The sequence below is a fragment of the Pocillopora verrucosa genome, chromosome 1 (genome assembly GCF_036669915.1).
Source record: "Pocillopora verrucosa isolate sample1 chromosome 1, ASM3666991v2, whole genome shotgun sequence".
Lineage (NCBI taxonomy): Eukaryota > Metazoa > Cnidaria > Anthozoa > Scleractinia > Pocilloporidae > Pocillopora > Pocillopora verrucosa.
The window spans coordinates 12,688,030-12,702,910 of NC_089312.1; the positions used below are offsets into that span (position 1 = coordinate 12,688,030).

The 14,881-nt window shown below is 38.1% G+C and overlaps 1 protein-coding gene and 1 long non-coding RNA gene across 3 annotated transcripts; both read right to left on the bottom strand.

Moving 5' to 3' along the window:
* Nucleotides 1-2,510: 2,510 nt before the first annotated feature.
* On the bottom strand, nt 2,511-4,724 carry LOC131770276 (uncharacterized). Its single transcript, XR_009339111.1, has 2 exons — nt 4,560-4,724; nt 2,511-3,046 (listed from the first exon to the last, which is right to left on the bottom strand). It is a non-coding gene; the product is annotated as an uncharacterized lncRNA (long non-coding RNA).
* Nucleotides 4,725-10,222: 5,498 nt separating this feature from the next.
* On the bottom strand, nt 10,223-14,860 carry LOC131770280 (plasminogen). Of its 2 annotated transcripts, none has more exons than XM_059085994.2 (6): nt 14,790-14,860; nt 14,261-14,398; nt 13,292-13,554; nt 12,432-12,579; nt 11,753-11,972; nt 10,223-10,934 (listed from the first exon to the last, which is right to left on the bottom strand). In XM_059085994.2, exons 1-6 carry the CDS (start codon nt 14,854-14,856, stop codon nt 10,367-10,369), a joined length of 1,404 nt encoding a protein of 467 aa, XP_058941977.2. In that variant the 5' UTR covers nt 14,857-14,860; the 3' UTR covers nt 10,223-10,366. The 2 variants fall into 2 exon arrangements, with proteins under 2 accessions (XP_058941977.2, XP_058941978.2); XM_059085995.2 differs by having other exon boundaries at nt 14,261-14,392; nt 14,790-14,855.
* Between the last annotated feature and the right edge of the window lie 21 nt (nt 14,861-14,881).

Consider the following 14,881-nt stretch of genomic DNA (forward strand, 5'->3'; position numbering starts at 1 on the left):
TTTCATAAAGTACCCCCTACTGTTCAGCAAATCAAAATCAATATATCAGTTTTGGCCTTTCAAGTCTCACGTCATCAAACAATTCCTTTTTTTGGGGGGGGTCAGACAATCCGTTTCTCACAATTAAAGAAGCCAAGTGATAGATTCTCTATTGTAACTTAAAGGATTTTAGAGAATGTCAGGTTTGTAAGCGCTTCTTACAGTTCACCATTTGGCCGAATAATAATGCGCATCACACGCTTCACTTAATCGCGGCAGCTTTTGATATTATTATCACTTTAGCCAGAATTATTTTCCAGTCTGTCTCCGTGATATTGTACCACGGTACTTATGTAAAGCTGTTTCTAAGAGGAGCTAATTGCTTTATACGTGTGCCAATTGAAAACATTAAGTGAAGGTAAGTTCTTTATTTATGAATTATTGCGATATGTGAATCTTGAGAAGTAAAATCAGACAGCAATGTGTCGCTACAATTGTTGGAGGATTATATTTTAAAAAAGAGACAACAAGCTCATTTGTTTTGATTGCTTCTTTGGTCAGCATTGATTGTGATTTTCATGCTTCAGTAATGACTGGAAGTGTTTTTAAAAGAACCGATTATTCGACAAACGTGACTGACGACATGAAAAGGTTTAATTTTGAATAGACTCAGGAAGTTTCCACGACAAGAGGACAAAAAGGCACCGTGAATTTATAAGAGGTCGCCATAAATGTTCGACGGACCATAATCGTCTATTAAGGAGTTACAATAAAGGCGATCTTTTTCAGTCTTGAACCTGCATAGATGAGCTCGTCGCGAAATCCACAAACAAAGGTTTATTGTCTAAAGCTGTCACCTTCACAGTGTGACCCAAAGCGCAAAAGGCGAACTGGGAAAGTTGTTAGATCCTTGCTGTGGTGCTTTATTAAGGAAGCTTTAGCTTTCATATTTGAGGTCTTAAAGAAGCAAACGGAAAGTAAGGGTACTTCATCTTTATTTCGTATGTTTGTCAAATTTCCGCTAAATACCTGCTTTGACGTGCTACTTAACTAGCAGAAACAAAACAATAACTTTAAAAAAGGCGTTACTGGTTGTTTCAAGCGAGGAGGCCTTGCAAGTGATTTGTGACAACAATTCTATCGCGAACAAAAGAGTGAACGATAAAAGATGTTTCAAATGGATGAATAGTGATTTGGAGTATCCTCGTTAAAAAGGCTGTGGCGAGGCAGAAAATCTATCATTACTTAGCGCTGGGCTGCTTGTTTATTCAATTTGAGGTTTAAGTGTCGTGGTAGTAAAAGGATTGAATTGCAACTGCATTGGAAAAAATATGTCCTTCAAGATTTTCTTTTTTTATCTTCTTATTTATCATATTTTTTATAAAAAAAAGAAAACCGCTATGCTAGTTGCTTCTTTATGCAGGTGAATTTAATCATCTGAGAAAAGTTATCAATACAAGTGGCTTCGCTCTCGATTAACTTCATTTTCCTCACTTTGCAAGGCATTCATTGGGTTTTAATTCCCTCTTAGTTGGGTGGAGACACATAGTAATGGACTCAGGGTTAAAATCCTGTGAAGTCTTAATCTCAGCTCTAGTTTGGATGTGAGTAACTACTTTTTCTAGAATATCATGCCACCTCCTTAGAGCCCGTCGCCTTGTGCGTAACAGACAAGTATTACTTTGCTTATTACTGGCGATTTTTGTCGGCAGCGTTCATCATTCGTCGGCGATTCTTATCGCCTTAGCTCATTTTTGGAGCTAAGCTGATAGCCCCAATCTCAAGCGTAAGACCAGGATTTAAAATTTGCACACCTCAAAATACAAGCGAATAGAGGAATGTTATCCTTTTCAGTTCTTACTTCTTGTTTCAATCTCAGTTTCAATATCTTGTTTACAACTTGCCGATTTTTTTCCATACTTTTGAGGGTGGAATAGCTCCGTTTTATTGTGGATATTCGTGATAGGAGGAAGAAGTATCGATATTCCCGGCTACTTTTTATTGTGGTCGAATGGGTCACCTGTTTAAGTAACGCCTAGTGTCCAAGTGTCACCTTTACTTCCAGTCGGGAGCTATCTCTCTACCCTTAATGTCCAGTGTTCAATTTTATGAAAATTTAGTCATAGTAATGAGCTTACGAGACCGAGAAATAGAGATAGTTTTTCTGACAATTACAGTATTCAACCCTGTCCCGTGATAAGGTAAACTTTCTTGGATCTCTCATTTTACAATAACGGACACTAAGTCTGCATATGCCTAGTTTTAAGTTTTCCTACGGTGTTTCATGTATTACTTCTGTCGCGTTCCCAACTTTACTTATCATTGCACGTTAAGAAACGATTCTTTTTTACAAGTTTGAAGAAACACAACAGATTTCTTGTAATGTGACACTATTAGGATAATCCAACAATACAACAACGATGCTTTAAATTGTTGTACTCATCTACTATAAATAAGGCTCAAGAGATGAACTTGATATGAAAGAAAAAAAATAGGTGTTAAAAGGATTCAAAAAAAGTCGAGAAACAGGATAAAATTGTTTACGCTTTTTATAGGATTTGAATTTCACAAAAACATCATTTGTGCCTACAGACAAAGACTTCATGAAGTTTTAGTCGACAGGTTTGTTAATAATAGTTGATGGAACACTTCAAATCTTGCTACGATATTACCCGTCTTATGTCTCATTTATTTACCTTTTTTGTATCGCTATACTGAGAATTTTATTCTGGCTGGTTAGTTCTGAGGCAGTTGTCAAGAAAGCTATATTTTGTCATTGTCTTAATAACCTGTTGCATTGTTCACCATTTAGTGGCAAATAAATTACTCTTAATATTTCCCAGTGTGTTTCTTGAAGGCTTCTTTACCACAAAGTCTCGTGATTTGTCTCTCTCCCTCTGATTCTTGTTTGAGAAAGCGTTACTTTATGCGTGAACCTCTCCATTGACTTCCTAGAAGTGTTTATTCCTCGTCAGAAGCTTTGTTTAGCGACGCAGTAACACTGTCCATCTGTGTCCTCGGCTAAGTCAATGATTCAGATCTATTTCTTTTCTAGCAATCGACTTTTCTGCAAAAAAATCGCCTTTTAGCAAAATTTCTTTTCTCTTTTCCTAACTGTTTTGATTTTTGCGCCAAGTTTGCTACTTATTGTGAAGTGATATTGAACTAAGGGGTAGTCTCCATAACTGTTGACAAAGCGTGAACACATCTTGTAAATTATTTAACGTCAGAGTTGATAACAAAATACCTAGATCATTAATTGATAGTATCAACAGCTGTCAAACCTTCTTATGGTGAATGAGAACAAAACAAGTATGTGGACTGTGAAATTGCCAAAATGACTTCCCTGATGTTTTTAAAATGTTTTGTAACAAACACCTTTTGCGATTTTGATACGACTGTTTTCTGGAGGTTGATCGAATGTCAGTGTTCTCTAAGAAAGCAGGTGCTATTATGTCAATCACAAGGAAATGATTTTAAAATGAAGAAATTTAAAAAAAACTCATTTAATTTGAGACTTGAAAGTAAGGAGAGAATATTGTTAATAGCTGGGGACCTTTCTCCTATTTTTTCCATTCGTTTTTGAAGGCCAAAAATGTAGACGAGCGCATCAGCCACTACCACCAGCAACACGTGCTTCAAGAACGCATTACTCCTGTTTGCTTTTTCTGGACAAAACATAGAAGAAATGAAGTGGACCTGTTTCGTATGTCCATGTTCTATACTATGCTTTCCACATACACAGGAGTGTGGCTAACTTGATGATCACATCTTGCCGATGCTATTCACTTGGTATGCATTTTATGTTAAGTCGTATAGGCCGTGTCTACCATTGGTCTATACCTCTCTTTAATCTAAGGGAACAGGACTTTTAACCGGTTTACAACCCAGGAAAAAAACCCCCCTTAAAGAAGCTGTTGATGGAAAACTGTCTCAATTTCGACTCACATTCTAGAGTAGGAAACGTGAAAGGAACTGCTTGAAGAAATTGCAGCTGGATTTGCATTTATGTAAGATTGTAGCCCGAACGTATCCCTATAAAGCACGAAAAAGGGGAAGTTGTAGAGCGTCATCCTTCGTTTTAAGTTACAGAAACTTGCTTTTGTCTTCCTCCAATGCAACTAAGTACAGACAACGTGACCTGAACGTGAGATACAGAGAATCTGAAAACTAAGTTATTTTTCTTTTTGATCAACTAAACTGTCAGGTTTCTTGCTTACGTTATCCATATGTTTAAGAAATTGCATCTATAATTTCCCATAAGGATTCGATTGTGAACTACTGTTAAATAAATTCCAGCTGCAGTAAGGGGCTACAGCTCCGCGTGGATTGCTCCATACACACTCAAACACTCTTTGTGATGAAACGTTTCATGTTGTATCCTTTTCTTTGCTATTCTCGATTTGGTCCACTAAAAAAGGCACTGTGACTGATGAAATTGTAAAACACAGATTGAGACCGTATTTTTCCCGATTTGACAGATCACCGAGGTTGTAATTTAACTATGTTTTCTAAAAAATAAAAATTTCATCAATAGAGATTGTCTAATTATGACGTTGATCACGAATGGCTTTACCCACCATTATCAGCCACCTGTTTTACTTCTTCTGTCCACTTCAATCTGTCATGTGTTGGGGAGAACCTACTGTCCTCTGCGTATTTTTTTATTCTTGTACAGGCAAGATATACATTTGTTAAAGAGGTTTTGAGTAAAAATAGCCATAGGTTGAATTCGGTTTGAAGGCCAAATCACAATAGAAGTGTTTCGCAAGATTTCGAAATAAGAGCCCAGCACATGGCATAATTTTTACGCGGCAGTTGTCATACACAATGCTCACTCGTAACAGCTGATCGTCGCTTTCCATTTTAAATTCCTGTTCACGAGTCTCACTGGTTACGACACAACAATTTATAACACAGTAGGATATGACAGGGTCAAGCTGTGACTATCCAAAATAATAACCAACTAAAGCAAGGCACTGTTTAATTGATCCATTTCCAACACAATGCACAGAAAAAGAGCATGAGTATTTCAAATGGCCACGAGTGAACCCTTATCGCCTCAAAGGATTTCTGATATACGGTCAATTCTTCGTCAGTACTTTTTCAAAAGAGAGAGGAGAATACTACAGTCCTTTATTCTTTTTTATATCTGTGGCCTCTTTTTAATAAATTCCATGTGCTTCCTGGAGATTTTAATTTCAGCGTTTCCTCAGTCGTTTCCCAGTTCCAGCAAGCTGTACACAAACCGTTTCTCTGATTAGTCCGTCTAGCTCGGATCAATTGTTTTTTTGCCTATACTGCTAGTGTGATAATATTTCACATAGTTTTGTAGATTTACATCGGCTGCTAGGACGAAATAAACTAATTTTAAGCGCTGCTTTTTGTCTCCAGTTTTCTTCCAGTTTACGAATTTTCCCTCCCAACCATTGTAACGTATTACTTATCTTGGCGAAGGAGTAATTAAGGTAACTGCTGAACAGGGAGGGTAACTCAACGTTATCACTTCTGCCGACACAAGAATTTGCAAGTGCGGAGTTTGTCTTTGATATTTGCGTCTGTGCTGTACTTCGAATAATCCTGTCAATTTTGCCTTTCGTTACTTCCTGCCTGAAGTCTGTGAAGATAAGGACACTAAATTGTCAAGCTCGTGTTGTAACTCTTTGGCAGTTCGCAAGTATCATTAAGTCAGTGTTTTCGACTTTTCCTTTTCAATAATTGGCTGGTTACAGGTCAGGTATTCATAGAAACCCTTAGAGAACCTTTTATTAAATCTTTTCAATTGTCCCTCCCCTTCATGGTAACCAGCTCTCTATTTTGTTTTTTCATAAAAGCTTTAATACAACCACAAGCCAGGTTCCGCTTATTTCAGAGACGTCAAGTGAAGAAAAGTCTCGCTCTAAGCCAGAGTCAAATAATGTTGATATGATAACATGAAAACGATGTTATTCAAGCAAAAGATTACTTCTAGTGCCACGTGGAAATTATGATGCGAAGAAGAAGTCGCCTCAGGCTTTACTGAAAGTTGACCGGAAATTTTCAAAGATTTTATCCCTGTAAACCACCAGCACTAAGTCGAGAAATCTTGAACTGCAGGTTTTTTTCATGTGCAGCTGGTGATTTTCCACTTCGCAGGAAAACAAGAAATGTTTTTATTTCGAATTGTTATCTTCTCTAAGTTTTTCTTACGAACATGTCTAAATTATTCGCCAATTTGTTCTTTGGCATAACTATCATTGCACTCGAAGAATCCGTCGACTGTTGATGGCTTCTTCGATTCACTTGATTTTTTATACAACCTTTAGAAAGCTCGTCTTTTTTTTTTTTTTTCATTTCAGCTTTTGTGCAGAATTATTCATAAGTATGTTTCAAGTATTCGTTTATTTCTATAACTTAGGAAAGGCAAACATTTTGAGAGGATTTGCTTTCGAGTTGCCGTCAGTTTCAGTTCAGATTAATAGAGACAACTTAGCTTTATGCACCAAGGGCATGTAAACTGCATAGCCTTTTCACGGTGCAGTGAAGATTGAGAATGCACAATGGATCATAGGTGACAACTGAGATCTATTAACTTTGTTACCTGTCTCACTATTTTCGACTTTGGAGGTGGAATTAGTCAAGGTCAACACGAGTTGGATGCCCTTCGATTTCACGTTCACGCTTAAAGCAAATATGGTTTTTATTATTCCACGAAATGCTGGTCGGAATTCTCTATCAACCTTAAATTCCATTCGGTGGCTATTATGATGTTATCGCCTGATAATGCTTATAAACAGATTGAGCCGACAGACGTTGTCCTCAGTTTAAAGAGGCGCCGCAAGGGCAGCTTGGCCTCGTTGCTGATAAACACATTGGCCTTGATCGGAAGAATGAGATTAGATAGACATTTGCATAGCACTTAAGATTTATAAAGATCTAATTAGTTGTTGTGACAGCCAGAAGAGGATTATATTGTTTTTGAATGGCCTAAGAAATTTACGGAAAGGAATCTCGTCAAAATCCGTTGACTCTTCCAGATGATTTGTAGCGGTATTCTACAAATCCTACTTGTGGGAAAATAATTAAATTTCCAGGCTTATGACTAAATGTAAGTTTGTTTTAAAATTGTATTTTTAGCCACGTGCATATTTCCGGTGTAAGAGCTATGTTACATTATCTGTTTTGTTTTGGAAGTGGCCTTGACTTTGACTTCCGAGCGGACGCAAATTTCTGAGCTATTTTCCGGTCTTATGTCGTTTAGAGTTATGCTATAACATGACAGAAAAAGCAAAGGTTAGACGCTTATCTTAATCACAGCTTCCACTGAAATAGGTTAAATTCTTTGAGAGTGAAAAGCTTTAAAGAAGCACTACTCCTTTTCTATATCGAAATTGTTCCTTCTTCTAGATTTAAGGGTATTTAAAATTTAGTCGCCTTGCTGAAACAGATTTTAGTTTATGCAGGTGCTCTTAAACAGGGAAAGTTCTAACCTGTGACGGTACCCGTGAGGACAGCTGGCTGAAGAGGTCATACAATCTGTGGAACAATCAAGTTGTTTATTAAAGTTATAGGGGTATCATTGGTCACACGTTGATCAGTACTGCTATTTCCAAACAGTCTCTCGCCTGTACAACGACAAGCAGAGATCTTTAGGTTCTTAGACAAGAAAGGAAACAAGTGCAGAAGGCAAAATCTAGACAGACATTTACGATTTCTCGAAAACCGTTCTGTTAAAAACGTTTTTAACGCTCGAAAAGAACACCAATACGTGCCATCAAGATCCACCCTCTTCTTAAGTGCGGATTGGTACAAGACAATGAAACGATAATTCGATTTGAGATGTTTTGAATGGTCAATTTCATACCCAAAGAAAATCTGTAGAGATTAGTAATAGTAACGAAAAAGACTGCTAGTAAAAAAGGAGTTATGATCGCCCTTCTAGAAGGATCTTAATGATTTTTATTACGTACAACTTCTTTCACAGTGTAAACTGTAAGGGCTTTGATCCTTCCTGCAACAAAATCAAAGATCTGTCACTGTTTTAGTGAGCAAACATAGATTGATGCGCCACGCCCTATTCACGATGGAAAGATCGTTGATCACGGCAAACACTTTCCCACTCTCTTGTAATAACTGTAGAGAAGAATTCATCATTGCAATTGGTAATAAGATGAACTGACAGAACGACTAAAGTTGTGAAAGAATTTCAATAAGGTACACGTCGAACAAATCCAACGAGGATTAAAGAAATTACTAAATTAATTTTAGAAAATGAAAGTGCTTTTTTATTCAATGCGTGGGGACACCTTTGGTTTTTTGGCCGTAACATCGCCAATGAAGGACTGTTGTTTTTTTTTGCTTTGTTTTGCTTTGTTTTGTTTTTCTGTTACCTTGTCGTTTTAAGTTAGGACAGCTCATTATGAATTTACGTAGCGCGATTCTCCAGTAGCTTTTTTACTGCTCGATTTGAATTAGTTTTTCACTCACCCATGTCCTCTTTTTGAATACTCTTTGCTGTAGCGATTAAAGAGCTATGATCCGACTTATGCTATAAATATCAGTTTTTCCTCTCCAAATCGTGATGTATTAAGAGTGCTTGCTAAAATAGCTACCATAGGATAAGCTGGTGTGTGAGTCTTAATCCCTAAACAGGTTTAGGAGGGAAGATTATTCATCATCACTGCAAAAACGTCCCATTCTGCTACGACGGACTTACCTAGTCGGGTGGTGTCGGCTGTATTTTCTGTCAACTTGTCAGCTGCCCTTCCCTTTTCGTACAGCTATGTTAGCTAGTTAACGTTTAATGAAAAGGTTAAATTGAAAAAAATTGTTGATACCAGTGTCATTCTTTCTCCCCACAACCCCTAAATTAGAAAGAATCTTTTCAGTTATTCAAAGTTGCATGGTAACAGCAATAAGCCACCCCCCTCCCTTGCTCTTGAACTGAACAACGTTACCATACTGTAAATACACAATCACTTTCATTATCGTAGAAGGTAATCGCTTACAAATCCTTCAGTTTTTTATTGCCCTCGTAGGTATTGTATTTTCTCTCAACCAACAATGAAATGGACAGGTGCATACATCTAACTAACTTGGCAATCGATGAGTACATCAACGTTACCTGCAAACAGTATTTATTACTCAATAATGTCACGAGTGTGACATTAAAGTGTATACGTACATTGGAATTCTTTTGACAAAGGCCAGTGTCAGCTGCCTAGAGGTGAACACGCCGCATCACAGTGTGTGATCTATGAAAATTAATGAATGTTCGATTCTATAGTTAACTCTCAATTTTGAACACTGACACAGGTGTGGTTGACACTGTTTTTGTCATTGTTTCAAAATGATGGACGAGTGTTATTTGATGGGGTTAAAAGTTGATGTAAGTTTATGTTACGATTTAATGTCTTTGTTCCATGAGGAAGCTATATCTTTAAGGAATCGTTCTGCGAATTTAATCAACTAGTTTATGACGGCAATAATCTTAGTGCAAGTGGTTGCTTAGGAAACTTTGTAATGTCTTGACCCCTGTGGCGAGAAAATGTAAACTGATGTTTTTCTAACAGCTGCTACCATGTTCATTCAGTAGGCTCATTGTTGTTCATCGTAAGGCGCGCGAAGGAATTTGATTCGCTAGTATAGATTCAGTCACATGTCGATGTCCGCTTTACCCTTTGATTTTCGTCGAAAAGAGTACAGGCAGATATTCTATCTTTGTGACGACGGGGTAACGCTTTGATAAGTATTTCCTAAAATTCCTCTGAAGTGGCGCGCGTACATATTTGGCACCTCTAAAACTGATAATCTGTGGCATGATTAGAGATGGAAAGTACTTCAGTAAACCTGAATGCTGATCCATTTGAGTTATGCATATCAAGTATACCCAGCGAAAATTAGAGGACGGAGAGGGAGGCTTCTGACCGTTAAGTGGGATGTGCCGTCAATTCGTCTTCGCATTTTGAAAGTTGTATAATCTGAATACTGAAAACTTAAGTTAGAGAGTGGTACCGTATGGATTTCAAATAATCGCGCGGTGTTTTGTTAAAGTTCGAGTAGTTGGTATTGGCCGTGAGCAAATTTTTTTCAAATGAAGTATTGGTTGGAGTTAAATGGATGGTTTCCAATAGAGTTAAGAGAGTTTATAAAGGAGGAACTGAACAAGATATATCTCGAGACCCACGCGACCCATCCGTTTTCGATAGAAAATGAGGCACAAAAAGAAGCAGAAACAAAAAGGGTTGGATGCATTGTGTAATTGTCATGAAATCTTTATTACTGAATACCTTCTGGATGTATTTTTAAGTACTAAATAATTTTTTCAGCGTGTTTACATTTCGTGCGAGAATGATACGTGAGTTATTGTATTTCCTAGGGGACCTTATTTCCCTTGAACAATGTTGACTTACGCTGAATCAGGATTTGTTAATATGTGGAACACCCAGTCCTTTAGTAATGCCAATCTTGCGTACACGCCATAATAATTTGGCTTTGCACAACTGTATCCCCAGCTGGTATCTCCCATCAGATACCACTTTCCGTTATCTTCACACACCAAGGGTCCCCCAGAATCGCCCTGACAAGCATCTATCCCTCCTTCCGGAAATCCTGCACATAGCATCTCACGCGTGATTTTGCTGGCTTCATACGAACCATTTTTAGTGCATTCCTTGTTCGAAACCAACGGAACTTTTGCCTCTTGTAGTTCATCGGGTGATGCTCCTCCTGGTTGAAGTGTTCCCCACCCTGTTATCCAGCAGTCGGCTCCTGGTGAAAATTCAATGTTGTCATCAGGAAGGCACACAAGACCCACACCGTTCATAAGTATTGCAGGACGATCCAAATGAATAAGAGCGACATCGTAGTTGTAATTTGTTACGCTGTTGTACTCGTGATGGAAATAGATCTTTTTGATGCCAAAGTCTTGTTCCGAACCGATCAACAGTGAAGTATTTTTGTAATGTGCACCCAACCTACATCGGTCATGGAACGAACATATATTTAGAGACGTTAAATGTAGGGCGACTATGGACTACGGAGGAACGAAAACTTCGACCGAGATGAGTGACATGCATGTGAGCAGAGCGTAGTCGGCGAATTTCTCATACTTTATTGAGGGAAGGTACGGAGTTGTACCTGATGTTTGAACAAGAGAAAGGTTTGGGTCAGAACATTGACTAAGGGGTTGCTTTTCTACATCATGTTAACGATATCACCATATTCAGAGCAACTTGAAGCGCTTTTGAACATGAGAAATGCAAGCATTGTTTATGGATAACTCAGGGTTACTGATTTTGACCTCCACATACGCAGCAAGATATATGATTTTCTCCTCGCCCAAACCAGGTGCATCTTCCGTGTTCATTCCGAACAGGCGAGACCAAAACCATTGTACTCTCCTTCAAACCAAATTACAAATTCTATTTTTCTGTATATATTTTGGGCCCACCAAAAAAATAGAACGAATGTATATTGAACATTCTCACAATGTGAAAAAAGAAAACCAGAGCAAGCTTCTTTTGTAGTTACTTCGCGCTCTTTTCGTTCTCTGTGGTAGATATTCTATGATTTCACTCGTTCTGTACTCAGCCCTGTGCGAAAGAATAAGAGGGCTTGCGTCCATCGGTAGCCCTCAGTCACCATATCCTTAAGTCCCTATTAATCCAGGATTGAAAAGTATTTTTTGCGGTCGCTTGGTTCTCCCCAAGAACGCTTCTTTCACGTAACAGGGCTGATCAGATTTTTATAAGCCCTGAAGCAATTTGCTTCGTTTTGCATGTGATCAACATACCTGACCATGTGAGTTGAATAATCATCTCCTCTGATACTATTGACACAATGGGCAGCAGTCAAAACCCAATCGTGCAGCACCAGTGATCCTCCACAGAACTGCTTCCATTCGCCGGTGTCTTTTTGATACATGAGCATTGCTTGCCATGGCCAGGAGTTTGGTGTGGCTATAGCGCCTCCGACTATGCGCGTATGCGGTTTAACACCACAAAACGGTACAACTGGGAAAAAAATAAAATGCACTTAAAAATATTTCTTTCCTCCAGTGACCATAAGAAAAATTCTTCTTGTGAAAGTGCGTCCTCCCGTTTTCAACAATTCAAAGTTCTAAGAGGTTTTAACCAATAAAAATGTAATGGATCTACTTTACCTGTTGTGCTAAAAACCAGGAAGAACTCAAAATTGATATCCAAGACTGCAATATTTCAGAATTCTAAGACATTTCAGCCAATAGCAATGTAATGTAAATTGATTGGTTTGGATCTAATTTACCTGTTGTGCTAAAACCAGGGAGAATTAGCATCCCAAGGCTATCATTGCTAGTAACCACTTCCGCTCCAAGTAACCTTCAAGACAGCCAACAGTTCAGTGAACTTAGCTTGTCAGTCTCATTTTATCTCTTGTCCCATGGTTATCATTCTACTATTTTTGATTACGTCAGTATCATAACAATAACTTACATGGTGGGGTAGGGACAGGCGTCGGTTGAGGAGGCTGCAGTTGCGCTGAAGGGGGGTTTATGTCGCATTTATTCGTGTGTTCGACCATGATATCATCAATGGCAATGTCACCCATGTATCCAGTGCCAACGATGCCTTCAAACACAATCTGCGCGTTGAACAGTAAGTTAAACTCAGTTGGTAGTTACACATAAAGTTAGATATCATCAATGATTTGCTCCTACATGCAAATTGATATCCATTTGATTTAGAAGACCTCTAACCAGAGATTGAGACTGGTTTTATTGCTGCTTTCGTGTTGAGCGGTGTCTTGTGATGTCACTTTGGAATTTAATTGTGGTTTTTGAGATGGATTCAGGTTAACGGAAATGAGATTTCTGAAATTAAATTGCAAGAGTTCCGACGTTAAAGTTCTAGACGTTTCGTTTTCGAACACTTAATCTCATTTGGACACTAATCGGATCGCAATGTTGCATTCCTTGCTGATACAGAGACAAAGTAAATTTACGCCTGCAAAACACGACGGAGACAACATCAATGAAATTTTAGTTTCACTGCAACCTCCAGGTTCAGTCACAGCAGCGTAAAAATTGTAAAAAGTCTATCATATCTAAGATTTTCCTCCATTAAGATAGGTAATGGTTAAGTGTTCTATCTGTTATGCAAATAGATAGGTCATGAATAAGAGAGATGGCATTGTTAAAGAAACTTTTACGCAAAAGGGTTATCCTGTAATGAAAGTACTCTACACACTTACAAAGTTCTTTTAACTATTTCATCTGTCATAAGAGTTTTTTGTGCATGTAATGAATTTAACTTGTAATTTCTTAAGCTCTTTTCCTATCATGAACTAAATTTACCTTAAAGGTGAGATCTTTTGGTATGCTTAATGGTATTGCAGCATTGTGCCACGCCTCTCCATGGTCCCCATTTAAGCGCCACAAAGGATGTCTGGAACCACTAATGGACTGGGTATATACTGATAGTTCGCGAATATTGAGACCAAACATATGAAAGTAGAAACTAAGACAGTTTCCATCCGTAGCAGATATTTGAGGACTAACCAAATGGGCTGCCTCTCGGTTTAGACGTGGGCTGGATGTCTCGATGTACATGTAAGAACCTGTTCTCGCATAATTAAATGTTATGATTACATTTTTTACAATTGCATTGGACTGGGTTTATCAACAACATCTTAGATGCAAAGCCGCGGCTCGAGTGAGCTTGTGTGATCTTATTTATGTATCGCTTTTATTAGTCGATGACCAAGTTGACAGTAAGTTGCTCGGTCTAGGCCGTATTGGGTAAACGATGATTTTGCGACGACAACAACAACAACAACAATAATAATAATAATAATGAAAATAAAAGTAATGACGATAATAGCTATATGATAATAATAATAATAATGATAGTTACAATAATAAGGATATTAATAATGGTGACAGTAATAGTAATAATAATAATGACGAGTTGATTGATTTAATTTCGATATATTAAGCTGAATTAATGGAGTTTTGATGAGGGTACTCGTAATCAGAGTAAGATAAAAGAGGACTAACTTTGTTTCTTACCCAAAATTAGAAATAATCAAAATTGAAAATTACATGTTAAACATGACCTTTTTTAAATACGCATTTAATTTATTTTTAAATCCTAAATTTAAAATCATATAAAGTTACATTCAACCTTTTATTTTCATACTCGTGTGTTGGTTGTCGAATAAGGGCTGGGGGCTGGTCTGTATGACCGATGCATAAATGGGGCCAAAAGTAAGGGTTGCCTACGCAACACTTGCTGTTCAACGTATGTTTGTTGTAATGCCTGACCTGATCCAGTTGTGTGGTCGCCTAATGGTCCAGTGTTGAAGCTTGTAGTGACTCCTGTGTTGTTAGTCCATTCGAAATCAGAGTTTTGATCGTGAGTATATCCACATAGACCATTCTCAAAGTCGCAGGTACCTGGTGCTTGGATCAAACGCCAAAGTAATAAAAAGAGTGCTACTAAAATTAAGTATTGTAGCCAGGTATCAAGACCTCTTTCGATCAGAAGTATAAGCCTGACTCGCTGTCTAACAAATTCGGTTGCTCTATAGTTTGGTATTACTATCAAGGATCAACGAAACATCTTATTGTGATGGAGTCATAAGAGATCGTTACTAGAAAATCGGATTTGTTGACGGGGCCAAAAAGGAATTTGAGAAGATGCCATTTTCCTAAATGCCCAGACTCGTGGTTAACTATCAGATCAGGTCAGGCTCTGGCCTCTAAGCCACTGAGCACGAAGGCTATTACTCCCTCCATGGCAAATATTGGTCAGGTGAAGGACTGAGTTCTAAAGGAATCGAAAGGAGCCTACCTGCGTTTGCAGTGCAAACGGCTGCCACTTTTAGAAGAAGGCAAACAGAAAACCACATCGAAGCCATTGCGCTGCTCTTGGAAGTCGCAAAA

Excerpts from the sequence above, each read along its gene's own strand:
- LOC131770280 (XM_059085994.2), bottom strand. The coding sequence starts at position 14,856 with ATGGCTTCGATGTGGTTTTCTGTTTGCCTTCTTCTAAAAGTGGCAGCC. Across the intron at positions 12,580-13,291 it reads CAAAAGATCTCACCTTTAAG|ATTGTGTTTGAAGGCATCGT; the intron begins GTAAATTTAGTT and ends TTCAACGCGCAG. Across the intron at positions 11,973-12,431 it reads GCCTGTCCCTACCCCACCAT|TTGTACCGTTTTGTGGTGTT; the intron begins GTAAGTTATTGT and ends TTTTTTTCCCAG.